Here is a 27,289-nt window from a genome sequence, read left to right on the forward strand (position 1 = left end):
AACTGCCTGTGTCCGTGTGCTCAGGTGTAACGGAGGAGGAGAGGCAGTACCTCCACCCCCCTGCTATGAAGCTGGCCCGCAGTCTGTCAGTGCCAGGACCGGAGGAAATCCCCCCACCCCCTAACACATCCGCCCCAGAGCCGCCTTTATCTGCGGGCCCTCATCCTGGGAGAGGGCCCGCTATGCCCATCCCCCCCGTGTCTCAACCCCACTACCAGCTCCACTCCCAGCCGGGGCATCCTACTCAAGCAGGCTGGGACAGGGGGGGCACGGGTGGGATGAACCAGCAGGTCATGGTCCCCACCCTGAGGAGACAATCGGAAGGACTGGCTGTCAGAGAGCCGGAGGCGCCGAGGAGAGGCGGTGGCAAGATGGGAGCGTTGAGGAGGGGCTACAGCAGCGCCACACCGCCCACAAGCGCTAAACCGAAGGCCCAGCCGGCGCCGCCGCATCATCCACACGCAGCCAACCGGGAGGCGGGCGGAGGGGCCGGCAGGGGGGGCGGCAGGAGGGGCGGGCGAGGAGCTCTGATGAAGCAGTCGAAGGTGGAAGACGGGCTGCGTCAGCACAGAGGGAAGGGAGGGGGAGGGGCCAAAGAGAAGAGCTCCATCCCCATCCCCACCATCATCGTCAAGGCGCCGTCCACCAGCAGCAGCGGCCGCAGCAGCCAGGGCAGCAGCATGGAGGCCGAGCCCGTCCACGACGCAGAGGACGCTGCGGCGGAGCAGACCACCGACAGCCCCAACACCAGTCTACCTTCACCGCTCACCTCCACGCCGCCCCAGCCCCCTACCTCCACTTCTTTGCCCTCGTCGGCCGTCGCCCCTCCCGTGTCCTCGCAGCAAAACCTGGACAACTTGGATTACACGTCGACATACGGTTCTGCTTTCGGGGGAGGAGGCGGGGGGCGCAGGGACAGAGAACGTTTACGAGACATGAGACGAAAGAGCGCCTCTTTCTTCCTCTCGTCCGAGGAGGACATTCAAGGAGAGGCGGGAGGCGGAGCAGGAGAGGGCGGAGGAACGCTTGCCACAAGAATCCAGCCTTTGCAGGGCTCGCAGATGGATGTACCCACGCCTCGACTCCGGCCCTCCAAGTCCATAGACGAGGGCATGTTTTCTGGGGACAGCTACGTCAACTATTCCAGCAGCATGCCCCCAGCCTTCGGCCTTCCTGAGTATTCCTCTCCTATCCTCAGTCAGGACGGGCAGCCCAAGTCGGCTCCCTCCATGTACGGCAGCCAGCCGGCCACCACCTTCATCCACCCGCTCACGGGGAAAGTTCTGGACCCTTCGTCCCCACTCGGCCTGGCCCTGGCCGCGCGAGAGAGGGCCTTAAAGGACGACCGCAGGACGCGGCGAGAGGACAGACACTTTGGTCGGCAGCTGTCCACAGTGGGAGCGTTTCCCACGCCCGTTCAGACGCCGACTCCTTCCCTGTTCGCCACCCCGACACAATCGGCCTACAACTCTCCGGTGTCGCTCCACCTGAGCTCCCCCACTGCCACCACCTCACCCGCTTCTCTGAGCCGGCCACAGTCACCAAGGATATTACGTTTGGGAGGAGGTGGGGAGAGGATGGAGAGAGAGAAAGAGGGAGGAGGACCCAGAGAAGGTCTTCGAGTTCGCTTTTCAGAGGACAGAACCAGTCAGTATTCGACCCAGTATTACCCACAGAGCCCCAGGGAGCGAGAGAAGGAGAAGGAGGTGTACGACAGCAGAGCTGCTCCATCCATACAGCCTCCTCCGCCTCCGGCTCAGCCCGCCCCCCGCAGACCTTCCTTTCTGCAGATGGAGACCACCACCAATAGCAGCTACATCCCTCAGTACACCGTCCCCACGGCCCCAGCACAGACACATGAAGCTATGGGAGACAGAGCTGGAGGAGGAGGAGGAGGAGGAGGAGGAGGAGGAGGAGGAGGAGGAGGAGGAGGAGGAGGTCTGGGACTGATGGTTCTCCCTCCACCTGCTCCCTCAATAGACGTAGACGACGAGTTTGTCTTCGCCGATCCTTTGCCGCCTCCGCTGCAGTTTGCCAACGGTAAGAACGAGAGAGCCCAGGAGTTTTCTCAGCGGCATCAACACGCCGCCGTGGCTCCGCCCCCACCGCCTCCTCTTCCATCTGCCAAGACCTCCAACGTCACCCAGGCCTCTCCGCAGGGGGGAGACTCTGCCGCCTCCAGCCTTACCTCCTACGACAGCGAGGTGGCCAACCTCACGCAGTCCGCTCTCTCTCCGTCGTACCCGTCCCCACAGGTGTTTCCTCCTTCCTCCTCCACCGCCGCCAGCACCTCCGGCGCCGCTGCTCTGCCTCCTACCTCACTGCACCGACCCCAGCCCATGTCCCATTCACACCCCTATTACAGCAGCTCCAATGACCCGTTGGGGGGTGGACAGGACCGAGGCACCGCCGCCCTCACCACCACCATGACTTACGCTACGACTACTATGACAGCCAGTACCGCCGCCGCCACCACTACGAGCTCGCCGTCCTCCTCCGACTACAGCATGACCATGGCGGGGCCCAGGACCGGCCTCAGCATGGGGGGCAGAACCGCTGACCACCCTCACCACACTACTATTTTACCCAAGAGCGGGGACTGGCAAGACGCCGTGGTGGATTCTGGGATCGAGGAGCTGGACAGTCACAGCAGTAGCGACCACCACTTAGAAATGCTGGGACTGAGCGGGCTGCGAGGGGACAGGGGGGGGCTGGGAGGAGAGGGGCGGGGGGGAGAGGGAGAAAAAGAACATCAGGATCCTTGTACAACCTACTCAGGTGGGCAAACATTTGAGGTGCACAGCGCCAAAATGGCGCTCTGCACTGGCGCTGTGTTTCCAAAGATGAGTCATTACAAGGAGGGGGGAGGGAGGGGCCAGTCTGTAGCGCTACGTAGGCAGAACAGCACCAACCCTGCTCCCTTGCAGCTGCATAGACAAAGCAACCCAGAAGACGCCAGGCTAGACGGAGGTCTTTTAGATGATAGGAAGCATCGGCAGAGTCGATCCAAAATGGAGGACGGCTTCAGCTCCGCCCTGGCCGCCTGCTTAGAGAGACCCATCGATACTCGGACGGTGGGCTGGGGGGAGGTGGAGGAGCTCGACCAGGGCGGAGGAGTCCAGAGAGGCAGTATAGTGCTGGAGGGCCGCAGGCTGCACTCACCTCTCTCTGGGGTGAAGGCCAGCATCATCAACGAGCTGAGCTCCAAGCTGCAACAGATGAGCGGCATGAAGAGCATGGACGACTGGAGCCACACCCCCAAGTCTCCCACCATGCACAGGTGCGTTCGCGTCCTAAATCTGTAGCCGTGTTTCCACTGCAGGAGTTCCTGGTAAAGGGAGGACCCGTCCTCTCACTCGGCCTCTCAGTGGCCGTGTCTCCACTGCAGAGTCGGACCCCGCGGCCACGTCATGAGTTTCGATCACCGCTTAAAGGGCCAACGAGGAGTTTTGGAAAAGCGAAGTGTTTCCACACTACATTTATGAGCCTCCGCACCGTGAAATTCTTTGACCGGCGCAAGACAGACTCATGTTTTCATTCATCAAAAATTAAAGTCAGAGGTTCAAAGAGGTTCACATACCGTCGTAGTTCCCACCATAAACGGCGATTCAGCTGCGTTATTCTCATGACTCGCCACGAAGGAAACACTGGTCGGCTCGTCCAGCACTAATAATAACAAAATAACGATAGAGACAGTACGATATGTTTATCTAAAATGGGCCCATTAACAAGTGTGGGTAGCGGAGATTCATCCACGTGAGACTTTTTTATAACCAAATACCTCGTTGTCCCTTTAATCGCTGTGCGACAGTTTCGACCATGACGTCACCCAGGCAGGTCACAAGCACATGCACAAAAATCATAACAACAACGAAGAAGGATGGAAGGAGCTGAGGCGGCAGCCGCGTTTCTGGTTTGTGTGTTTGTGCACATGGCGGTTGATTGTAATCCTGCTTCAGTTTTGGTTTTTTTGTGTTTTTTTTAACTTTTCACGGCATTGTTTTGCGGTGTGATGGATCCCCAGGTGCGCTGATATTTTCATTTCGCCGCGATGACTCAAACCCCCTCTGAATCTCCTCGGTGCCGTAGACTGCAATCAATGACTGCACCTCATCGTCGGTCCATTTGTCGTACAACTTCCTGCTGTTTTCTTGTTGTTTACAGCTAGGCTAGGCTAGGCTAATGCCCATTCTGCTCCCCCTTTTAAAAATGCCGGTTGTTTTGGTGCTTCCTGGTAGCGTCAGAGCTGCTCTAGCTTTAGCCAATCAGCGCCGGGTTAACCTCGAGCCCCACCCAGGAGCTTTTCAGGGCCGAACGGAGTGCCTACCCTGGAGTAGGTACTCCGTTGGCCCCCGTAAAGGTTCCTGTAAACGGCCCTGTGGGGGAGGGTCCTGCAGTGGAAACACGCCTTTGAAGTAACAGTTTGAATGTCTGCTGGTTTTGAAGTGACTTTGCTGTCGGACTAAAATGTGTTTTGTTTGTGTGTCTCCCAGGTATTCAGCAGATTACACAGATGCATTTCACAGCCCCCCCACCGGCCGCTCCACCTCCCCATTACCCACCTCCTCCCCGCAGCACCATCAGCGTCAGATCCTGACCCCCAACCTGTCAGCCACCCCCTCGGTCTCCCCTTCCCCTCAAGTACCAGTTCAGCGCAACTGGACCCGATCCCCTTCCCCACAGATGCCCACCTCTCCCGTCCATTCCCACCCCCCCCATTCGCCGACCTACTGCCCGTACCCGACGTCACCCAAGCACCGGTCTAAATTCCGCAGGCAGACTTTTGATTTCCAGTGCAGTCCCACGAAGGAGATGCGATCTTCGGTCTCTCGGCGCCGCGCTCCGAGCCCCCTTATCTATAACACCGAGCAGCCGAACCCCACCCCCCCGAGGCCCTCCTCGCTCCCCATACTCCCCAGCACACCGGTCTACAACAACCCTTTTGAGTTCCCCGGGCCCCTCACACCTCCCTCTCCCGGCCTCCCTCTAGGAGACGCCTACAAGGCTTCAACACCTCCATTATTCTCTCCATCTGGTGTTCCAAGCCCAAACCCCTTACTCGTCTCTCGCTCGCTCTCCCCCACTCATTTTCTCTCCGGAGCCTCCTCCCCCATGCATTTGCCCCCCAGCCCGTCTTGTCTCAACTATCCCCATCTTACCCCTCCTCCACCAGCCAAACCCTTTGCCGTCAAGCCCCTGCCCTACTGGACCAAGTACGATGTGGCGGACTGGCTGGCGTATCTAAACCTGGGCGAACACAGAGAGCGTTTTATAGACAATGAAATAGACGGATCGCATCTGCCCTCGCTCACCAAGGACGACTTCTTGGACCTGGGGGTGACGCGTGTGGGACACCGAATGAACATCGAGAGGGCGCTGAAGAAACTCACTGACAGGTGAGGGAGGACTAATAGTCTCTGGAACACGTAGAGGCAACGGGGTCGAAAGGTCAAAAAGGAAGGTGAAGGAAAGTCAAAGTGTCTCATTCCTTCCATATGGCTTAGCGGGACCACCCCCCTTTCTTCATTAGATGCATATCATTTGATAAGTTATCCCATCCTCCCTCCATCCTTTTCCTCTTTCTCTCTATTAATCTCCTTTATCAACCCTATAAGTTAGCATCTTTATTTAAGTTAAAGCCATTCTTAGACTTTGATTTGCCCTCCTTCTCTCCCCAGGCGGCTCTCCTCTCCTTTGCATGTTACCACTTCTCCCCGAGACACAGACTGAGAGTGAAGGGGTGATTGAAATTGAAACAAAAATCACAAAGATGAACAATAAGAGAAGATGTGCAAGAGAAGAACAATGGACATCATCAGGTCGTGTTGAATTAAGACTAAGGGCTGGACATGTGGGGGAAAGTGTTGTTTTACAGATTTGCTTCACCTGTAGAGAATATTGTTGTGACGTTTGTGGTGAATGACTTTTGGTGAAGAGAGGGTACGAAGAAATGAAGAACATCATGTGACAATGACGTTCTTCGACTGAAAATACACTTTAAATTTTTTGATGGACAGGCATTTAATTAACGCACCGTTTTGTGCTGTAAGAGACAAACACATATACACACACACACATTTATATTCTCACACACACTGACAGATGGATTCTCACACCATCTGCTGCTTAGCGGCACCGAGAAAACTTCAGTCTGAGTTCAAAGAAAGTTGAAAAGTTGCTGCTTAAAGGGTGAAACCCCGAAATAAAGTGTTACAGAGTGTGGCTGAAAACAAGAAACAGAAGAACCACATCCTAACATCAGTTTTGTAGCTTTAAGCAGATCAGAGTATCAAATGGCTGTGATTACTGGAGCCAAAGTCAGAATAGGTGAGAAAGAGTTGTGTTTGTAAATGATGATAGAGGAAAGTGATAGAAAACAATAGTATTCTTTTTATATATTTGCCATATTCCCTCAAAGGATGCCCCGGTAAGCTTTGTATGTGTGTATTTTTGCGAGCACTAAATATATCTTACATGTCAAACGGGATTCAAGTATTAGTAGAACCATTTGTTTTGTACTAAGTGCTGATCGCAATCATTCATTTCAAACTTGTCAGGGTATTTCAAAAACCGTAGAATTGAAGTTGTGAGTACTGAGGATATACAGACATTGAGAAAAAACACTGTTGGGAAATGACCTTTGATTAGTTTCCTGATTCTTCTATAGACATGAGAGGAAATACTGGAGAGGAATTGAAAAGAGTTTGCATGTCATTTCACGATGCAAATCTCTCCTCGACTTTATTGGTGTTTACGGCCATAGCACAGGTCAAGGGATGGATCATCCTCTTTGATGCCATAATGTTGACCGCTCTCTCTCACACAGCAGGTGCAGTGATCAAAAAGGGCTTTTTACTGCTTCTCTGTCTGCCTGACTTCCTCAAACTTCAGCCTCTGTGAGTCTGTGTGTCTGATTTTGTGCGTGCGTGTTCGTCAAGCCTGCGTTGGTGGCTAAATGCTTTTCCTGACCTACACCTTTCTGTTTCTAATGCCTTTTCCAAAACATATTTATAAAACATTATTTTATTTTTTGCCAGTTGACAATCCCAATGTTTTCCCCCTTCCGTTCCACACATAAACTCTCGAAAAGAAAAACTCTGACCCACTTTTCCAAAAGGTTTTTTCAGAGTGAAAATTTAAAGTAAATACTGTATATGTTACATAGAGGTGAACATGAATGCCCTGGAGTTTCTTAACATGCCAGTTTAGCCATTCCCTGCAGTGAATTCAACTGTTAGGCAAAAACACACCATTTATAGATCTATATGTAATGATGATGATGACAATGATAACATAAAAAATATAGTATAATAAAGATAATATTATTAAGTATGTAAACATTTTTAAGAATCTCCGTCTTCCAAATAGTGTGGACAAATTCTTTGAAGCTTTGTTTGGTTTGTGTTTCATTTGGGGTTTTCTGTAAATGCTTTCTATACTGCTCGCCCTGTGGTGACCTCAGTGAAGCTGACACATGTTAGTTAATGTATATTTCTCTCTATGTGGGTTTAAAATTATGACTCTGTATTCTCATGCTGAGTTGCCTCAATGCTATTTCATGATGGATACTACTCCTGAGAAGTGAAAGGACTGAGCAGTAGTGTAGAAAGCATTACATACTATGATTTAAAAGAGTATTTTAGGTCTAGTGAAATGCATAATGAATATGACTACATACAGTATGAGCATAAGTATGCAGAGATAAAAGGTATATATATATATATATAAATATATAGTTATATATATATAAAAAGTTTTTTGTTTTAAATAAAAAAAAGTATATACTGATAAACAACATGATAGAGGTACAACTAAGGTGTTGAAATAAATGCTAAAATAAACTATGGCCCTGCCGTGATTCTCATTTCTCCTTGGATTCCCTCTTTTGACAGATCCACATAATGATCCAATTTAAAGTGCTGTGTTTGAATTGAGTCATTTGGCAGTGGCTCATATCGGCCCTGCGGTGGTTCAACACAACATTGTTTTCAGGTCCAGGATTATTTTCCCATCAGGCTCGGTGAGCTAAAGGCACAAAAGAGTGGAGCTCATGGGGAGGGAGAAGATGAGATGGCTTAATTCGAAGCAAGCAGTGGCTGCATTCATGCAGCAAAACAAGAGACGCCCGCGAGGCCTGGAGAACAATGAAAAACAACTTGGAAGAAGATGAATGGGAAATTGTTTGCTAGCGTGGTGCCCAGTTTAAAGTTCATGGCTGAATACTGTAAATACTGTTATTATATTGTTTAGGTTTATGCCAGTTGTCCAGGTTGCCCCTTCTTTGTATTTCTCTAGATGGCATCTGCTCTTAGTTAGTAAAAATGATATCTATCAGGGCTCGGTTTGCTCCTCTCACAGTGAGACTGCATGACAGCCACCTCCACAGAGAAGAACTCCTCACCACACATGTAGATTTAATGAGGCTTTGTCAGAACGTCTTTATTTAACTCTTACTCAATGTGATCTGACTCATATCACCCTCATGCTGTCATCACTTTTCATGGAGACTGTTTCTTCAGTAGAAACTACAGGTGCATGAAACCATCAGGTGTCTTAATCAGGTGTCGACTCTACAAGGCTCTGGACTCCTATAGAGGTATGAACACCACTCGTCCTGGAGGAACATACCCTCACTTAGTGTTTACATGACTGCACTCTGTCCTCAACCTAAACTGTTTAGGTTGAGATCTGCTGCATTTACATTTGTCACGTCAGATTTATCAGCATTACTGCATGACACCCTCACATACATACATACATACAAATGTAAATCTCTTCTCTGACATATTGTCACCTTATTTCTATTCAGTTAAGTCTAATTAACATTGAAAATAGTGATAAATTACGTAAAAAATTACAAAAAAAAACTGTCAAGGGTAAAACACTATTTTCATTGTAGTGTTGGTGTGAAAAGACAATGAACGCAGTGGTTAATGTGACATAATTGAGAAAATTAGCCAAACCTTTTAAAGTATCAAAGAAGCTTACTCCAGGAGCAAATCTGATATTACACCTTAGCAACTACAAATAATATTTCTGTTTGGTGGGTTGAGTTGAGGTGGTGTTTGAGTTTCCCAGGTTCTGGATAATGGACTTTTGAGGAGTCTTGTTTTAAACAGCGTTTATTGGGGAAAGACTGACAGCAATAAACACACAGTAACTCTGGATGACACAGGTGTTCCCCTTTAACTCCTGGATAATGTCCAGGAGAGCACAGACCAGAATGGGTAAACAGAGAGAGAGTGTGTGTGAGAGAGAGAGGGAGAAAACATGCTGTATTTTGTTCTCTGTTTGGCAGGCTGTGTTTCTAGGCCTGACCAGAGAGAGGAGAATGTCGGGTCACAAAGGAGCACGGGGGCTAATGTGGCAGTTCATGGGATATCCCCCCCACCATGCCCCTGTACACCACCCCCCTCTCTCTGTGCTACTGTCACACGCACTCACTAATAAGCTCACATGACCGTGTGCCACACTGACACGATTCTGTGACCAGCGAACGGTCGAAATGAAGGTTCAGCATCTCATTAGCACCATATTGAGAGAGACAGAGGGAGGGACGGGCAGGGAGAGAGAGAAGGAGGGGGATTCTTCCAGCTGTTTTTCTAATAGCAGAGTGGAGGGAAAGTGAGAGGGTGATAGTCACAGAGGGGGCCGGAGACCTAAACAGCCTGTCAGGGGGGAAGCCAGTGAGTTAAAGGAGCAAAAGATGGGGTTAAAGTGAGGGAACAGGAGAAAAAGAGGAAGAGGAGTTCATCCTGGAATGACTGAGAACTAGAATATCACAGCTGACGGGGGAGTAGAGCAACAGAGGTAAGTTTCTGCCTCCTTCTTTGTTTGCCCTGAAGCCAATTAGCGGCGGAGTGATTACCATGCAAATGCTCTGATTTGTTTAATTTTTTTCCCCCTTTCTGCTTGCTTGCATTGTCACGGTGTCTCACGCCCACTTTCTGATCAACACCGTGTGTGTGTGTAACTTTAAGTGCCAAGGGAAAAGTGGGTCAGGGAGAGAGCAGAGAGGGAGAGAAGCATGTGTTAGAGGAGGAGAGGCACGCTGGGAGAGGAGGAGACGGGCAGAGAAATGAAGAGAAATCCTCAGTAGCCCTTGAACTACAGTAACAAGTGGTCACTTGAGTAATCACAGAGAGAAATGTAAGTGCTGGTTGCTCACAGGCATGACTGCTCTGCTCTGCTGCCACTTCTGCTTCTTTTTTTGCATTAAAATACTTTGGTATGAATGCGTCTGTGTGATAGAATGAGAGTGAGCTGTGCAGTCCTGTCTCAAACTTCTTCCATTTCCCTGCATGAGCAAGAACAGAATCAGGGTAAAGTTAAAAAGAAAAGAAAAAAAAAAAGTAGTGACTGCGAGTGGTCTTCAGGGACTTTCTGCTATGTTTCCACTTGCAGCAGATAATAACAAATGAGAGCAATGAGAAGTCACATTAATATGAGTATGAAGACCAGCTGGCTCAGAGAAAGAAGGTCTTACATGAGCCTGACTCTCTGTCATGCTCGGTCTTGTGATGAAGTGCGGTTAGTCACTTTCATATTACTCAGAGTGCAATGTGTCAGCCCAGACAGAAAAAGGCCCAAATGGGACTGTGTCCTTTTGCTTGTTTGTGCATGCATCTCCTCTGCCTTTGTTCAATCTGCATCCTGTCTCTAATGTATTCACCACATGTACTTTGGTTTACACGCTGTGCAAAACAAATCTCCTCTCTGGACGGTTTATTCCTTTCAACTCTGACGTTCCCGTTTGGTTGCCAGAGTGTGGTCATGATCTCTGAGTTGCAACAAGTTAGAGTGGGAGACAGTGGGCCTTGTATTAGTCAGAGCAAAGGGAAAGATGACCTTTCTATGCTGTTTATTTTGGGAAGGCAACAGGAAGAATGCCGGAGCAGCTGTTCTATTCCTGCTGGCAGATCCCACCCCTGTGAATTCCAGTCTGCCACTGCAACGACACTCCCCTTACTCACGCAGGGGGGGTCTGGATGTATCCAAGCACTGTACATGTAAATAATACCTCATCAGGATCATCTAAGTTGTCATGGCAATAAGCACAGCAACACACACACACACCACACGCTGCAAATCTTTCCTACCAGGCATACACCTGCAATCCAAGGGAAATACTTCTATTATGAGGAAGTCTACGTGCTGAATCTGCATTGACGTCCAACCTGTTGCATGATAATCGGTGTCACCTGGCTGCCAGTGAAAACTGCCTTCCCATGCTTGTTTTGCCTCTTAACCAGTCTGGCAACTCTGTTGAATCACCCAAGCAGCTATCTTTTGTTTTCAGAGACACGTTTCCCATAATGGCGAGCCTGCCCAAAGAGCCACCTGAGGATGCCAAGAAAAAGAGCTTCTGGATGGTGAGGATTATATCTGTGATCACATTTTAGAAATCTACCACCCCAAGGAATAGTTGGTTAATCTGACAAACAGTGCTTGTGTGTTGGTATAGTCTCACTTATCATCACCTATTGTTTCTCCTACCAGCCGGGCAATTATGTGCGTACGGTGCACCGGACCGATCAGTCCCACCAGGCCTGCAATGACATCGTGACCTGCTTCATGGAGAGAGCGAAGGTAGAAAAGCAGTATGCCCAGCAGCTCAGCCAGTGGAGCAGCAAGTGGAAGTCCATCGTGGATTCTCGTGAGTATGAGGATGCATGAAAGATGTACCGAGCAGAGAGCGTTAGATTCCCAGGCTCTTTTGATCATCTCAGCTCTTCAAGTTAAATGACCTCTCCAGTCATTAAACAAGAGCATCTGTGCTTGTTTGAAAAGTTCCAGTGCACAAATGGAGATGATTGTTTCTTTATTGTTTCCATGACTCACCTCTGCGCTCTGTTATTTCATTGCTCCGTCTGTCTTTTTCCTACTTCCCCAGGGCCACTTTATGGTTCCCTCATGAAGGCGTGGCAGTGTTTCTTCACCTCCACCGAGCGTTTGTCGGAGCTCCACTCCTCAATTTCCCAAGCGCTCGTCACTGAAGAAGGGCAACGCGTGAGGACCTGGCAGAAGGAGACCTTTCCCAAGAAAATCTTCTGTGGGTTCAGGGAGAGCCACGGCAACAACACAAGTTTTTCACGAGCCCAGAAACCCTGGTCCAAAAAGCTGATAAAGGTCCAGAACACGTGCAGTACATCATTTACATTGACCTGTTACACAAAGGGCACATGGCATTTAGGGCGTGTCCATATCTATAGCTATTTTAATGACAGAAATAAAAATTAACATGGACATTAGTCAGATTAATCATGGGAATGACTTGTGCATAACTTGCAATTAACCAATACCACAGTACTCATATAATTTATGTAAACATCTTAAGTGCATTTTCAGCACACACCCACAGTGTACGCATGTTACACAGCTACCTATGTAGTGTTATCTTGATAATGTGCTCTTAAAAGTGAAATAGTACTGCACCATTGACTTCAGGCCAGATTTTTATTAGTCAATCATGTTCTACTCCCAAAGATCTGTCTGACCATATCTCAGTAGTAATTCCCCAGCCTGGGATCAATAAAGTAGAAATCTTTAAATTTAATCTTAATCTTAATCTTAATCTCATTTTAAGACTAACACGCCCACAGCTGCTCAGATGGATCCTGGGCGCTGGACAAAATTTGTACTGTGTGCCCCTTTATGCTTCTCTGGCTAGGATAGGTAGCTCTTTACTCACTGTTCAATTACTTCATTTTTTTTTATGCAGCTCTCAACTGCATGGATTTTACAAACTCGTAAACATATTTACTTTCTTGTCAAGAATACATTGATACCACTCTCAAGTCTACAGTAAATATGAAGCTACAGACCGGAGGTTAGCTTACCGGTAGTTTGACTGTGTTCAAAATTAGGCAACCAACAGCTCTCACCCTCAGTTTTTAAACATCTAGGTGTGAAAACGATGTATTGTGGTTTTGCAAACAGTTATGTGTGACACAACGTGACAAATTGCAAACCTATGTCCTGTAGTCATATTTGTGCACAGTCATGAAGTGATAACAATGGTAACAACAGTTGCAATTTACAAGTCAGCTCCTATATTATGCATATCAGTTAGATTTAAAAAAAATCTTCATAGCTTTTGAGGAGTATGTAGGCGTGATTTCAGTTTCGTATTTACTGTACATCAGCTTCGTTATCAGTATTCTCATCTAACTCTTACCAAGAACGCACTGAAGCATACTTCCCACAGTTTTAGACTTTTTTCTTCAAGAAATAATATGAGTGCACATGTGTATTCAACAGCTGGAGAAGGCTCGTGCAGCGTACCATAAGTTGTGCCAGAGGGAGCAAACAGCCCTGGACAAAGAGAAACAAGCAAATGAAAACTCTGAGATGAGCCCAGAGAAAAAGCAGAAGATCACAGATGCCAGAGAGAAAGCCACAGAGGAGAAAGAAAAGGTGAGGAGCAATGTTAACACACTGCACCAGCTCACTCCAAGTCAGTCATGCATGGTGAATAAGGGATTAATTCAGGGCGCATTTAAATTCACAAGTCCTGATTCACAATGTGCCACAGAGTTAAATATGTTGCATTCCGAGAAAGCTTTGCCGGCCTGCTACAAGTCTTCTCCTTGTATGGAGATGTGTTATTGTTACTCTGCTCAGTGTTTATGGAGCCCAGCATGGCAACAGTGGAGAGCACCCAATGATTTATATATTTAAGACCCCCCCTTCATTGAAGAAACACAGTAGATGTTCTTCCTAAGGCAGAGTATGGCATCCTCGCATCATAAAAACTGTTCCTCTGAGCTGCCTGCAGATTAGGGATCGCTATGAGAAAATGCTGGAGGATGTGACGTCCTACACGCCTCGCTACATGGAGGAGATGGAGGCCATTTTTGAACAGTCGCAGGAGGAGGAGAGGAAGAGGATCAGCTTTCTGAAGCAGGCTTTCCTCTCCATCCACAGGCACCTGGACATCACCAACAATGAGAGGTGAGCAGCTACTGGGTGATTGGGTTTTTTGCAAAGATTGCACGCGGATAGATGTGTGTCACGGTTGTGCTGTGATAAACATACAGCTCTGTGTCCTGGTGTCAGTGTGAAGGCAGTGTACAGTGAGCTCCATCAAACTCTGATGGCCATCAATGAGCAGGATGATCTCCGGTGGTGGAAGAACAACCACGGTCCTGGGATGCCAACCGACTGGCCGAAGGTTGAGGTAAAGTTTCACCCTGTGTGTGTGTGTGTGTGTGTTGACCAGGGCCGTTGATCTGGGCCCCTGAAAGAATACTAAAGTGGGCCCCTACCCCCTGATTCTCCACTTTTTTTCTTAGACTACGTATGTATTATCATTTTTTATTTAGCCTACTTTGTTTTGATGCTAATGCAGCATTACTATGAGTATTAGTCAGGGTCTATGCAGAATAAATCAGTCATACAAAGATTAGACTACTGGGATTTTTTGTGGGCCCCACTGGGCGCTGGGCCCCTAGAATTATCATCACCTTTCTCCTCTATACAACGGCCCTGGTGTTGACAGTTACAGATCCCTAGGTTGTGTAGATTAAAGGGATAGTTCACTCAAAATTCAAATTGCACTCATTATCTACTCACCCTCATGTGGACTAAGGGCTGGGAGAAGTTTCAGATTCCTCCGTGGCTTCTCTGAGTTACAGGGGGTCTCGGCGTAGCAGTGCATGTCCATATGACAAATGGATACTACTTCTCTTCGTAACAAAAAGACACACCAAAAAACATCCAAATACCTCCATGCTGCTCGTATGTAATGTCCGTCTTGTATTGAAGCATTGAATACAAGACGGACATTACATACGAGCAGCATGGAGGTAGTTGGATGTTTTTTGGTGTCTTTTTGTTACGAAGAGAAGTGGTATCCATTTGTTATATGGACATGCACTGCTACGCCAAGACCCCCTGTAACTCAGATCGACAAGAGGGTGAGTAGATAGTGAGTGCAATTTGAATTTTGGGTGAACTATCCCTTTAATACTCTTTGCATTCATCATGGCTGTGTTGATAATACTGATCATTACATTTTTATCTCTTCCAGGAATGGGTTCCACCAGTTAAAAAGCTAAAGAGAAAGAAACACGGCCAACAAAGAAAAGGGAGCCGGCCGTAAGTATCCCATTAAGTGCTTTTCACATGTGGTTACCACTAAAATGTTTCTAAGGCCAGAGATGACCGCAGATTTATAATGTTGTTATTGCTGTTGAAATGCCTGTGTCTTCTCCTGTTAGTGTGATGATTGGGGGTGTGAAGGTGCGAGCTCTGTACGACTATGTGGGAGAGGAGGGTGACGAGCTGTCCTTTAAAGCAGGTGACGCATGACGTGTGGTTCTCACAACACTCAAATACATTGTGTTAGACAGACGTGTTGAAGCTGCATTCGGAGAGATTTTTATACAGAATTACAAGGGTTTTTATTTTTTGAAATAATGATATCTTACTGATATAAAGCTGGTACGTAGATTTAGTGTCAGTGTGCATTGTGGAGTTAACGGATTACGTGATTTCTGAGATATGGAAATGATGTGACATATCCTAGGGGCACTATAAAAGTTGAAACCAGTTCTTAGGGAGGCGTTTTGTAGGTAAATAAATGTTTTACTTACACAGTTGACATTTTTATTTTACAGTCAGTATATACATCACCTAAAGCAGAGCTAGTGTTTTCATCATGAGTCAGACACAGATGGCACAAATATACAGCACCAAACATAAAGTGAAGTGGTTATGATATCATTCACGTCCTGCAAAGACACAAAAGCTATAATCCTATTCCCTTGGGAGAGATATTTTGAAAATTAAAGTGCATTCATCTCTTTGTATACGATAAAGAGTTGGAATCCAGAGAGTTGGGTTTGTTGCTCAGTGTTTTTTTTTGGAGCCAGAAAACCCACATTTGGACAATTGGATGACGCTGAGATGAGCTAAGTACATAGCAACCACCACAGCCAATCAAAGCAAACACAGCCTATAAAGGCAAAGTGTTTCCAAATACCCTCCAAACTGCTAAGTATCTAGATACAAAAAATTACAACAATGAAAGACTTTATCTAAAGGCACTAAAAAGATACTTAAATATTAGTAAAGTCAGAGTAAAATACTGATTATGTGATTAATGTGAACATGTTGAATCTTAGAAGAAAGACAATGAATGTTTTTCATCTAACATTTGATTCCTTTGGGTCTCAGGTGAAGTGTTCCTGAAGGTGGAGGAGGAGGATGACCAGGGCTGGTGTCGAGGGGTGCTGAGTGGGGGGAAGGAGGGCTTCTACCCAGCCAATTATGTTGAAGCTGTTGAGTGACATCACACTGTCCAATGTTTTATGTTTTGAACTTATTTTTCACCAAGAGTTTGTTTCTAAATCTTCTAAAGATACCAATTATTATGATTTAACATCTATGAAGCTATGTCAGCTAAAATCTGTTCACAGCTATTTTTGAAATGCAAAGCTTTAAAGCCTTAATATTCTAACCTACTTGGTTTGAGTATGGATTAACTTATCAAACACTAGGATGGGCTGAGTTATATGTGTATATGTGTGAGTGTGTATGTGTGTTTTCATGCATGTGTGCACGATCAGATGAAACAAATCAGAAAAAAAGAACTATTTATTATATATTTACTGCCATCTTGTCTGAGTCAATGGGTCACTGTAATAAAACATATCTAATAATGACAGGTTTATCCAGCCACTGGTTTACAACGATGTGTGCACACAAGGTTAATGTTTGTTTACTTGATGCATATCACATAGAAGCACACAGGAGTTACTTTGACTGAGGGGGATGTATTTTCACAATAAAAGTATATTTGTTTTGCTTCTAATCCCTTGTTAACATTTTCTTTACCATGCTTGAAGTTCTATGGATGACAGTGTCTATTGTTCAGGTCAGACAGTAATATGAACATTTAATTGTGAGATGTATTGTCATGATATTTGGTATAGACACTCATAGTCCTGAAATAATGACTCTGACTTATAGGTGATCACCTATCGCTCCTATTCCAGTGCGACCGTAAAGTTGACATTTCTAGTTTTTAGTGAAATGTATCCACAACTTTTGTAATGGGTTCCTATAAAGTTTGTAACATTTATGCTCCTAACTGGATTTTAACTTTTCATCACGTAATATTTTGAAATTCCTTCAGTAAATTTGTTCAGTCAACATGCTAAACTGAGAAAGTGAACATGGTAGACATTATGAACAACACCCTATAAGTTTTATCACCATGTGCAATGTAATGTAATGTAGTAGGTTGATGAAGATAATAAGCAGAAATGCTGTCAGCTCAGTCCGGTTCAGTTAGCTAAATTAAGGTGTGGTGGTATCTGATTAAGATTCCCTGAACAAATAAGGTTACATCACATAGTGACATACATCTATATGTTCATGAGAGAATTTCACAGGATAGTTGGTTGCTCTTTTATTTTGAAAGATTATTATTACAAATGTTTAACCAGAGTCACACAACGTGAATAATCTCTTACTAAGCACCTCACCTCACAGCTCTGTCCACATACCACCGTACTACAGGACTATAAAAAGGTCTCAGAGAGAGAGAAACCTGTTGGACGAGATCTCTGAGAACCAAGTAATGAATGACAAGACGTCACACACTAGTTGAAACATTTCCTGGGAGACTAGGGAGGGTTTCATGTTCTTGGCTGTACTGTAGCCTACAGTCAGCATTCAAAAGACTCCGCATGTGTAAGTACACCTTGTATATATGGCTGTTTTAATTGCAGAGAGATGTTGAGTGCTTTGTCGTTATCGGTTTTTAATGAGACACTATGAATGTGCTTGACAAAACTGTTGAAATTACTAGTTTGTATTTTAATCATGTGTTAAATACGTTAATGTCCACTCTTTAATGTCTTATTTAGTGTCATGTTTTGTTAGATAATGTCCTTTCTCTCTCAGACAGGCAGAATCACTATGGAGTTCGCCTGTGCGTTTGTTTATTTGCCACCAGCAGTGAGTCAGAAGGACGGCCAGCGATCTGGTGCCAATGTTATAAAACGCTCAGGTGTGATTTCCTTCTCTTGATACAGATTTTTGACACTAGCACTTGTTTAAACACTTGTCATATATCTTTTGCTATTTAGCCAGACTTTAATTTTTTCTGTGCAGCTTCACTCGAGGTAGACACCATAAAGTATTTCAGCTATCTAAACCATGAACAGTGAACATAACTTTCTACTGTCAGTCAAAGAACTCCTAAAACCCCCGAAACGACTTTTCTTTGACTCATCGGTTTGAAGAAATCCATCAAACAGACACAGAGCTTTCATTCCTCTACATCTATCACCAACTTATATCACCTGAAGTCAGACCCATTCTCTGGAAGGAGTCAAAAGGGAATCTGGGCAGTCATTAACAGAAATATTCCTATACATTTTTATAGAGATTGAGGGAGGGTGACAGTGTAAATGTAGCCACAGGTGGATTTCTCCTTGCGTCACAGCAGTCTGGGTTACTGGTTGGTTAAGTATCATTATCCATTATGCAATCAGTGACACCTATAACCTCCCCTGTCTATCTTAGAAGAGATATTCCTTTCAGATACTCTGCTTTGCACGGTAAAAGCCATCTGCTGCCTGAGTCACATTTTCTTTACAGTACAAAGGTCATCACTGCACCAGTTGTTTTGTCTGGGATCACATTTCTTCTGCAAGAAACTGCTCAAAATCAACGGCTGATGTGGGTATTTTCTTTTTCTTTTTCGTGCCTTAGCTCTCCTCCCTCCCGCCAACCGAATTCGTCCAACCACTCCTCCCCCTCCTCCTCCAACAAACTCCACCGAGGCCAAATCACCACAACCCCAAATCTCAACCCCCAAGATCACTGAACAGTTGGAAAAGATCAAATTAAAAAAGGTTGTGAAGCCGGATCCCTTCTATGAAAATGCAGAATTTCACAAAAACCTGGAGGCAGCTTCTTCCCTCAACACAACAGCTAAGCAGACGACAGCTTCTCGAAAGACAGGTACTGTGAATGTTAAATGTAATGTAATGTAAATGTTTAGCTGAGTAAGTTAAGTTTCTCTATTTAAGTATTATCTGAAATACCATGCACTTATATCTTAAAGGAGTACTTCGTCCTGAAATTCAGTGTTGCCCTCACGCTGGACTGATGCTACTGTCTGCTTACACAGTAGGAGGGTTAGGGTTGAGCTGAGCTAGCAGCCATCATCACCTCAGTGCCTTACATAACACTAACATTACATTCAGGCAAAGTGGATTATACAGTTTGTTTCAAATCTAAATCGAGGATCAAAACACATCATGTATGTTACATAAATATACATAATATGTGTGTTTATTTACTATTTCATCATCACTCCAATTCCATCAATAAACCTGAGATGATGTAGCTACACAATAAAATCTAAAATATTGTAAAAAAAAAAAAAAAAAAAAAGAAGCAGAGGCATTAGTCCATCAATTTCTATCAAATATCTACCAGTACTTGAAGCAATATCCAGCTGTTTATCTGTAGGATTTATTACCTTACTTACCTTAATCTTCTCTGAACTCTATTAGTGAGAAAATATAAATAAATATTATGAGGTAAACTGTTGTTATATCAGCATTCTTTCATCTGTGTTAACCCGTCAAGCATATGCATTCATCTGGTACATCTGTGTACTTAACCTAAGGTTGTTGACAGACTATAAAATATTTCCAGCGGTTTGCAGAGTCTGTTACTTTACTTTAATGGACTTTAGCCCAAAAAAACAAAAGATGAAGATCAAAACTTTAAAGTAAAGAGTATAGACACGTCAAAAACATCCATGACATTTAAGAGTAAATCCTCCTCTCAAGCTTATGGTTTGCTACAGGCGGTAATCACTGTGTTTGGTGGTCCGATGCACTTTAGCAGTGATTTCACTAAGCAGTTGCAGCCAAGAAGATGAGATGAGATGACTCATTCCTTTAACCATCTTTTTCTGTCTACTTAACCCAGCTCTCCTGCCACCACACATGAGACCTGCAACAAGCAGTCAGTCGCCTGCTGACAACCAGCCACTCGACAGCAGCCAGGCATTCACCTACGACCTGCCAGTCCCTGAGCCAGATTTAAATGCTCATCCCTGGGACCCAAACTACTCCTACAGCGCACCAGAGGGCAGTGGGGCTGAGGGGAAGCTGCCAGCTAATACCAGCAACATGCCAATCCAGACACCACGTGAGCAGACATCTTTGTAGTTCCTTTTTGTGTTGTTGGATTTTAATTTAACCATACTGTGTCTGAGCTGTTGCAGAGAAGAGACAGCTCATCCAAGTTTCTTCTTCTCTCATCTCAAATCTTTAGCCCCGGCCCTCCCTCCGAGACCTGCATTCATGACATCAATGCCAGATTACCTGGTGCTGTTACCTGCAAACCACCCGTCTTCTTCATCCTCTCAGAAGTCACATTCAACCTCCTCACTGCTCCGATCGTCTACTGGTAAAGGTAAATACATCAGTCTCTGTCAAGCTGTCGATAAAAAAGACACAAAAGGATAATGTTGAATGCTGATGTTATTCCCACCTCAGGACCGGTGGATAAGGGGCCTCTTTCAGGGAATCCTAACGTGGTCCTTGTCAGTTTAGGGAAATTACTCTCAGAGGAAACTGGTCAGTTAAATTTTTATCATCACCATCAAACCTTCATTATCAGCCGTCCCATTGGGTTTTCAGTCTTACTATCTCATGATGACAGTGATCTTTGCATATTTCCAGAGCAGCCCATACTAGGTGAACCTGCCCGCTGCTCCCAGTGCAGCTCAGTGCTGGACTCCTGCTATGCCAATGTGGTAATTACATCTTTCATTTAACCTTTTACTGACACTGATAAGTAGTAACATGATAAAGTGCCATTGATTTCAAACGTTTGAATAACAGCCATAAAACTCCCTGTAATGACTATGGATATAAGACGCATGGAAGCAGTCAAGCCTAAGAACCATTGATCACAACATAATGAAACAATAAATAACTGGCTTTGGTGTGATTTATTCAGACTGGTTTGGTCTTACTGTTTCTCAGTAACTCTCCTTACACTGGGCTGCAGGTTCGTGTGTGTCACTTCTGTCAGCCCCAGGACTCAACCAGTCCTCCCAGTTTCCCACTCGGCGCTCTCTTTGCGGTCAACCCTGAAGAAAAGCCCCTGTCTGCTGCTGACGCTCTGCTGCTCTTCTGCATCGACACCTCAGGCTCCATGAGCATCACCTCCCAGGTAAAATAAACACACAACATTAATCTTATAACTCTTACCAGAAACTCACAAACACAGTTTAGGATGATGCAACTGATCACTCTGTTGTTTTAAGGTGCTGGAGGGAGAGCAGTTTGTCCACAGATCTCGTCTCCAAGTGAGTTTTTGTCGTATTCACGTGTCCTTATAAGTTTGTGATACTGAGAATGAGCTATTGATTATGCTGCCAACATGCCATTGGTGGTAAATATTGATTTATTTAAACCAGTTTGTTCAAGAAGCCGTGGTGCAGTGTGTTCAGAGACTAAGTGAACAGCAACCGAATACAAGAGCGGGGCTCATCACCTTCGACAGCCAGGTACTTTCATGATCTAATAGACAGCACTGAACTATTTTTTTTTATGTTGTTGTGGATATATTTCCCCCTCTCTCTGTTCTCACTTCCCTGTATTATTCTAAGTCACCACATCTTTTTTTTTTTTTTGCCTTTTATTGGATATCAGGATATTAGAATTTCTTTTTCATTGCCTTGTCATTCAGCATCATTGTTATCTCCCTGAAAAATCCTGCATGAATAAAATGTTTTATTGCTGCTGTTTTTTTCTTTACCCCCTGATGATTGCATTGCCAGGTTACACTGCATGGGAATGAGAATTTCACATCGCAGTTCGTGAGCGGTTCTGATTTGACCGACAGAAACTATCTGAAGAGGGCTGCAGCCAGCTTCCCCAGCCCACCGCCACTCTCACAGACCAAGGACAACCTACAGAGACAGGTTATGGGGTAGGAAGAAAAAAACATTGCATGCATTAATTGTATGGTATATAATAGATGTTGCATGTTTAGATTACAAACTTATTCTCTCCTTGTGTGCTTTTTTTTTTTTTTTTTTTAAGATTATCTGATGGTGGGACCACAGCTCTGGGTCCAGCCGCTCTCCTGGCAGTTGCAATGGCCTCCAGACACCCAGGGTCCAAAGCAAGTTTGGCCTTTCAGTCTTATTAACAGGGCCATACCAGTGTATTTGTATGTCTTAGTTCATATAAACAGTACTGAAGTTGACATACACACCACAAATGACTGTATTAAGTGGACATTTAACAATCTTTAGACGTCTTAATTTGGCAAAGTTTGTAAAGTCTTTACCATGTGTCCAGCTATAAACATTTACTGAAAAGAAGCCAGGAATAAAACACAGTCACTTGGGCTCAACATTTCTGCTTCCATCACTGTTAACAGAAAAGTAAAGACATTTTATATTTCTTATACTCATAAGGTCCACATCCTTCACTTCCATTAATTTGAGCACTGGTTGAGCTTAAAGCTTCCTTCTGTCTTATCTGGACTATATGGGCTGTGATGCAAACCTCATATGAATTTTCACAAACATGCAAAAACACTGGTGTGGTCCTGAAGCGATTCCGTGTCATTTTTCCATTCTTCTATTTTATAAAAACAAAACAATCCTGATCTATCTATCCCTACTGATCTCAAAGGTGATTATCTGTACAGATGGGAAGGCCAACACAGAGTTAGGAAACCTGGAGGTGGAGGATAATGATGCTCGCACCCTCCTCTCATCCACCATCTTCTACCAAGAGCTGGGGGAGTATGCTGCTAATCAGGGGTTGGTACCACTCTCCAAATCAATGTCGAGAATGGCTTTAAATATATTATACTGCTAAACAGACAATGAGTGAACATACAAGTGAAGCCATTTACATATCTGAGGTACTGCTGCTCCTTTGATGTCAGTAATACTGGTGCTTAAAATACTAATAAGGCTGCAGTGGAAGATGTAGGGTGACTGCTGTTGCTCAGCTACATTCATTATGATGAATATCATGCTGAAATCTTTCTCCCATTAGTGTGACGGTGTCCGTGCTGTCCATAGAGGGAACAGACTGCCGGCTGGATGAACTAGGAAGACTCGCCGATCGCACTGGAGGGAACGTAAGAGACCGAGCGAGGCCGTGCTGCATATGATTTGTTGTAACCAGTTGTTCGTCAAATCTTGCATATCTTATGACATCTGGGTGTTATGTCTCTTGTCCTTTAGGTGGTAATAGCAAGTCCAAACAGGCTGCACCCAGAGTTTGAACAGATCATTGAGAACAGGACTATAGCTACACACTGTACTGTCACATTACTGCTGCCCAAATCACTGTAAGAGCTGCACTCCATGTCATATACCTACCCTAAATACTTGTGTTACTGAATGCTGCATGAAGTGGTTGAGATTGATGGTACATGAAAGGATTTGAAGCACTTTAAATTGCATTATTAACAAGACCCACAGGTTTGACTGATGTCCTTCTTCTCTGCAGGCATATGAGAGGAGAGAGGGAGGTTGGGCACAAAGCGACCAGAGAGGTGGGGAACGTGGCCCCAGATTCAGAGATCACCTTCCAGTTCGGAGCCAATGAACATGACACAGATGGTGAGAAAAAAAATGCTGTGTCTCTAATCACAGACTGTCAGGGATGGAGGGTTTTTAACTGTGCAAATTGCAGTTGCAGATTAGCTGCTTTTCACAGGATTATCACAAGTCATGGTCGGCTGTTGTTGGTAACCAATTAAATCACAAATTAGACAACAACACTGCGAAGTGCAGGCCCAACATAACTGGATTGATAAAGATGCAACAATGGGCCAAGTTAAAGGGACTACAAGGAGTTTCGGAAAGCGAAATGTTTTCACACTACATGAGCGTCCATGCGCACGGTGAAATACTTGGACCAGCGCAAGATGGATTGTTGTTTTCATTAATCAAGAATGAAAGTCGGAGGTTCGAAGACGATCAAATACCGTCGAATTTCCGACCATAAGCGGCGACCGGGAAACCGAAACTAGGAAATGCTGGGCGAGTCAACCACTAAATAATAATATCAAAATAACTATAAAAACAAAACGATATATTTACTGAAAATGGACCCATTAACAAGTGTTGGTAACGTAGATTCATCCACATTAATATGAGACTCTTTTATAACCAAAAGCAAACTCCTCTGGGTTTCTTAAAAAATTGCTAGAATCTATGTTTTGCCACTTCCAGTCAGTTTGATGGGATTATGTCCATCTGGATACACTACTAATCTCTTAATATTAATTTTAAAAAACTGTTGGTAAGAAATAACTTTCATTACAACTCTAGCCTACCCCCTGATCCAGTAATGTCCAAAATAGCTTAACAGCAACTTGATAGTAATAAAATTTTGCACCGGTCTCTCATCCTCCTTAGGGGAGCGACATTAATGACTCCGACCCATAGCTCCAACCTCTTCCTCATGAAATAACTATCGGATAGTTTGTCATTCATTTTGCTACGGGTGCCTGGAGGGTCATTGTGATCTGCTGCTATCATCTGCTTCCAATTTGAACAATCCTTTGAATCATGACCAGATAGCTGAGAAATGAATGGCATTCCCATCAGCCCCTGCTGTATAATGTTTAGTGCTTCTCTGAGACTGAGCACCTGGTAAACATTTCTAAAGGGCAGCCTTGTCTCTGACTATCTTAACATGCAGATGTGAGCATTTAGCTCAAAACCCTGCTGTGACCAAAATACAGAGTAGCTGCAAACTATTAATTGTTGCACTTCTTTCTTATTTATACTGGGCATTTGCACATTGAATTAATTCTGCAGCAATTCAACCTGTAATTGGAAAACACTGAGCACTTGGCAGAGGGAAGTGGCCCATATTTTCACTGAAGGACATCATGTTGATCAGTCTGACTGACACCTCATTCAGGCCAGAGCACTGTAAAGCACTTGCATTTGTGAATTTTAGTTTAGCTCCTACAAATTAACAGGGCTGTGGTGCTATATTTAGCATGATCAAAAAGCAGCACATGTTTTGTTTTTTTTCTCTCTCGATCCATATTTGTATTGTGTCTGTGCTTCTCCTCAGTGCCAGCGCCGGCCCCTGGCAGTCGCGTGCCCATCCAGCTGCAGATCAGGTACCGGCAGAGGAATGGACAGACAATGCTCAGGGTGATAACTGCAGAGCGAAATGTTACTGATGACAGGTGATCATGATGTTTCCATAATCACTGTGCTTCACTCACTTGCATTTTCAAGATAGCATCTCTCTCTCTCTCTCTCTCTCACACACACACACACACACACACACACTGCACTGGGCTATCTTAATGCTTGTGGCTTGCTTGTGAGCTTTTACAAGTCATTATCATGTGAAATCTCTCATCAACGAGGCGTTCTCTCCTTCAGGACAACAGTTGATTACATGTATTATTTTCTGGCAATCTCAATGAACCTTTAAGCAAAGCAGTTTTGAAAATCCAAGGAGACTGTTGCTGAGATACAGGGGCGTTCACATCATGCAGAAATGATCGCACCATGTGAATAAAATTTTTCATCCATTCTAACGTTTAGTCACAATAAACCTCTCAACCCACCCCGCCTGCTTCATATACACAATGAAGGTCGTGCATTTCATTGTCAGAGCGGCTAAAATAGCCTCTGTGTGTATTTGCATGGTAATATAATGGCAAGCCTGAAGGTGTAAATGTTGAGAAGCACTCTTGTGATAAAAGTGTGACCCTCCCTTTCAGCTCGACAGCCCTATCCTCTCTGTCTCTGGCCATCATTCAGCTCAACTCATCACAGGCCAGCGCCGCTCTGGCTGTCAGAGGCCGCTTCCTCGACGCCAGGAGGGAGGGAGAGCTGCAGAGGAAGCTGATCGAGAGAGCAATGTGAGTTACAGAAGGGATGGAGGAAACTCTGACTGCGTCAGTGCGTGGGCAACACGTAGAAAGAGAGCCAAATTATGGTGTAGTCCGATAACTGGATTTGAATGGGGGCTGATATATCTATATTCAGCACATAGAGGAGAAAAAAAGGACAAAAAACAACAAAAAAAATGATGACAAAAAAAAACATATCTAAATACATTTATTTTATAAACGAAACAAACAAGGTCAAGCAATTAGATGATGGACCCAACTTTTGTTGATGTTTCTGTGATTATCATTTTATTATTACATTTTTTAACTCTAGATTAGGGCTTTGAATTAGATTGCTTTCTATTTTATGTCATTAAAAGTGACACTGAAAGTGTCTTTGGATAGTGCTGTTTGTTAGTTACACAGTGTTTTTAGGCCAGGCAGGTAATGCACTGTCTTTGTTTGCAGTGAACACAATCACAGTGCACAGGACAAAGAGACGTACCAAGAATGGGTTGAAGCCATGGCTCCAATATATGGCCACATGCATACATTAACACGGGTGAGTTTGTAGCACTGTAGGTTTCTGGGATTTCATGTCTCACATTGGTTCAAATCACCACATTTAATCTTTTTTTTTTCTTTTTTTTTTTCAGAGAAAATCTGTTATTTCAGACTCACAGGTAACATTATATCTTGTCCTTATAATGTCCTCATACTGCTTTATGCTGGAAAACTACATTACCCACTGATGATTCTTTGGTTCTTCTCCTCCCACCAGTCTCTAACAGATGCCGGTGCAGCTCTGTTTTACGCCATGAAGCACAGCAACAGGAAGTCCGTCTCACTGAAGAATAAACACAAAGTGTAGCCAACTGTCAGCCTCCACATTCAACCTCAATGGAAACAACTCAAGTCGTGAATGACAAATTATAAATCCTGCATTTTAACTTTGATTATCTGGCTGAAGAAATATCCTTCAAATATTTCACAATGTAAATAATGTATTACTGTATATCAGCTGAAACTACGGATATCTGTGTCATAAAGAAACTTATTTCTCAGTGAAGCATTAAGTGATTCTTTCCTCTGATATATGTAAAACTGCTGAGTCAGTGTATACAGTGTACATGCAGTGGATTCGATACCTTCCCTGTGGCAGAGTTTGACCAAAACAGGAAAAACCAGACTCACAAACACATCATACAAGTCGCTACCAGGTCTTTGGGTGTTTGCAAAATACGCCTCACAACAGATTTAAACTGCAGCACAGGACTCAAAACAGTTCTACTGATTTTGAGTATGTAATTACTTTTTAATTGATATAATTTGTTTGTACCAAACTTTGGATGCAAAATAAGTTGTTATCACACAAGAGCACCAAAGCAGTGTTGTACATATTTTAACTAAC

General features: G+C 44.7%; 3 protein-coding genes across 7 annotated transcripts in view; all 3 read left to right on the top strand.

The window, feature by feature from the left end:
* The window catches only part of LOC146967984 (SH3 and multiple ankyrin repeat domains protein 1-like), a 30,447-nt gene extending 23,365 nt beyond the window's left edge, over positions 1-7,082 (top strand). Inside the window, 3 exon segments of the mRNA XM_085762113.1 lie at positions 25-3,280; positions 4,494-5,396; positions 5,679-7,082. Of these exon segments, the coding sequence (XP_085618239.1) occupies positions 25-3,280; positions 4,494-5,396; positions 5,679-5,730 (4,211 nt within the window). The 3' untranslated portion in view covers positions 5,731-7,082.
* A 2,522-nt stretch (positions 7,083-9,604) lies between these two features.
* Positions 9,605-16,816, top strand: LOC146967985 (protein kinase C and casein kinase II substrate protein 3-like). Of its 3 annotated transcripts, XM_085760717.1 has the most exons (11): positions 9,605-9,810; positions 9,981-10,149; positions 11,300-11,372; positions 11,500-11,656; positions 11,894-12,129; positions 13,261-13,416; positions 13,778-13,953; positions 14,059-14,179; positions 15,032-15,099; positions 15,222-15,301; positions 16,180-16,816. In XM_085760717.1, exons 3-11 carry the CDS (start codon positions 11,316-11,318, stop codon positions 16,290-16,292), a joined length of 1,164 nt encoding a protein of 387 aa, XP_085616843.1. In that variant the 5' UTR covers positions 9,605-9,810; positions 9,981-10,149; positions 11,300-11,315; the 3' UTR covers positions 16,293-16,816. The 3 variants fall into 3 exon arrangements, with proteins under 3 accessions (XP_085616843.1, XP_085616844.1, XP_085616842.1); XM_085760718.1 differs by lacking the exon at positions 9,981-10,149 and having other exon boundaries at positions 9,605-9,814; XM_085760716.1 differs by lacking the exon at positions 9,981-10,149.
* A 593-nt stretch (positions 16,817-17,409) lies between these two features.
* On the top strand, positions 17,410-26,947 carry LOC146967986 (circularly permutated Ras protein 1-like). Of its 3 annotated transcripts, none has more exons than XM_085760713.1 (21): positions 17,410-17,700; positions 17,918-18,019; positions 18,727-18,978; positions 19,960-20,181; positions 20,308-20,442; positions 20,532-20,612; positions 20,718-20,791; positions 21,049-21,213; positions 21,308-21,349; positions 21,461-21,550; positions 21,824-21,975; positions 22,089-22,170; positions 22,689-22,819; positions 23,061-23,145; positions 23,252-23,358; positions 23,520-23,632; positions 25,104-25,221; positions 25,768-25,908; positions 26,347-26,440; positions 26,535-26,561; positions 26,660-26,947. In XM_085760713.1, the coding sequence occupies exons 1-21, from the start codon at positions 17,592-17,594 to the stop codon at positions 26,747-26,749; spliced, it is 2,412 nt and encodes an 803-aa protein (XP_085616839.1). In that variant the 5' UTR covers positions 17,410-17,591; the 3' UTR covers positions 26,750-26,947. The 3 variants fall into 3 exon arrangements, with proteins under 3 accessions (XP_085616839.1, XP_085616838.1, XP_085616840.1); XM_085760712.1 differs by having other exon boundaries at positions 17,411-17,700; positions 20,308-20,448; XM_085760714.1 differs by having other exon boundaries at positions 17,497-17,700; positions 17,914-18,019; positions 20,308-20,448.
* Positions 26,948-27,289: the final 342 nt, after the last annotated feature.

The sequence above is a fragment of the Trachurus japonicus genome, chromosome 19, assembly GCF_045865225.1.
Source record: "Trachurus japonicus isolate A0001 chromosome 19, Traja_1.0".
NCBI classification, from domain to species: domain Eukaryota; kingdom Metazoa; phylum Chordata; class Actinopteri; order Carangiformes; family Carangidae; genus Trachurus; species Trachurus japonicus.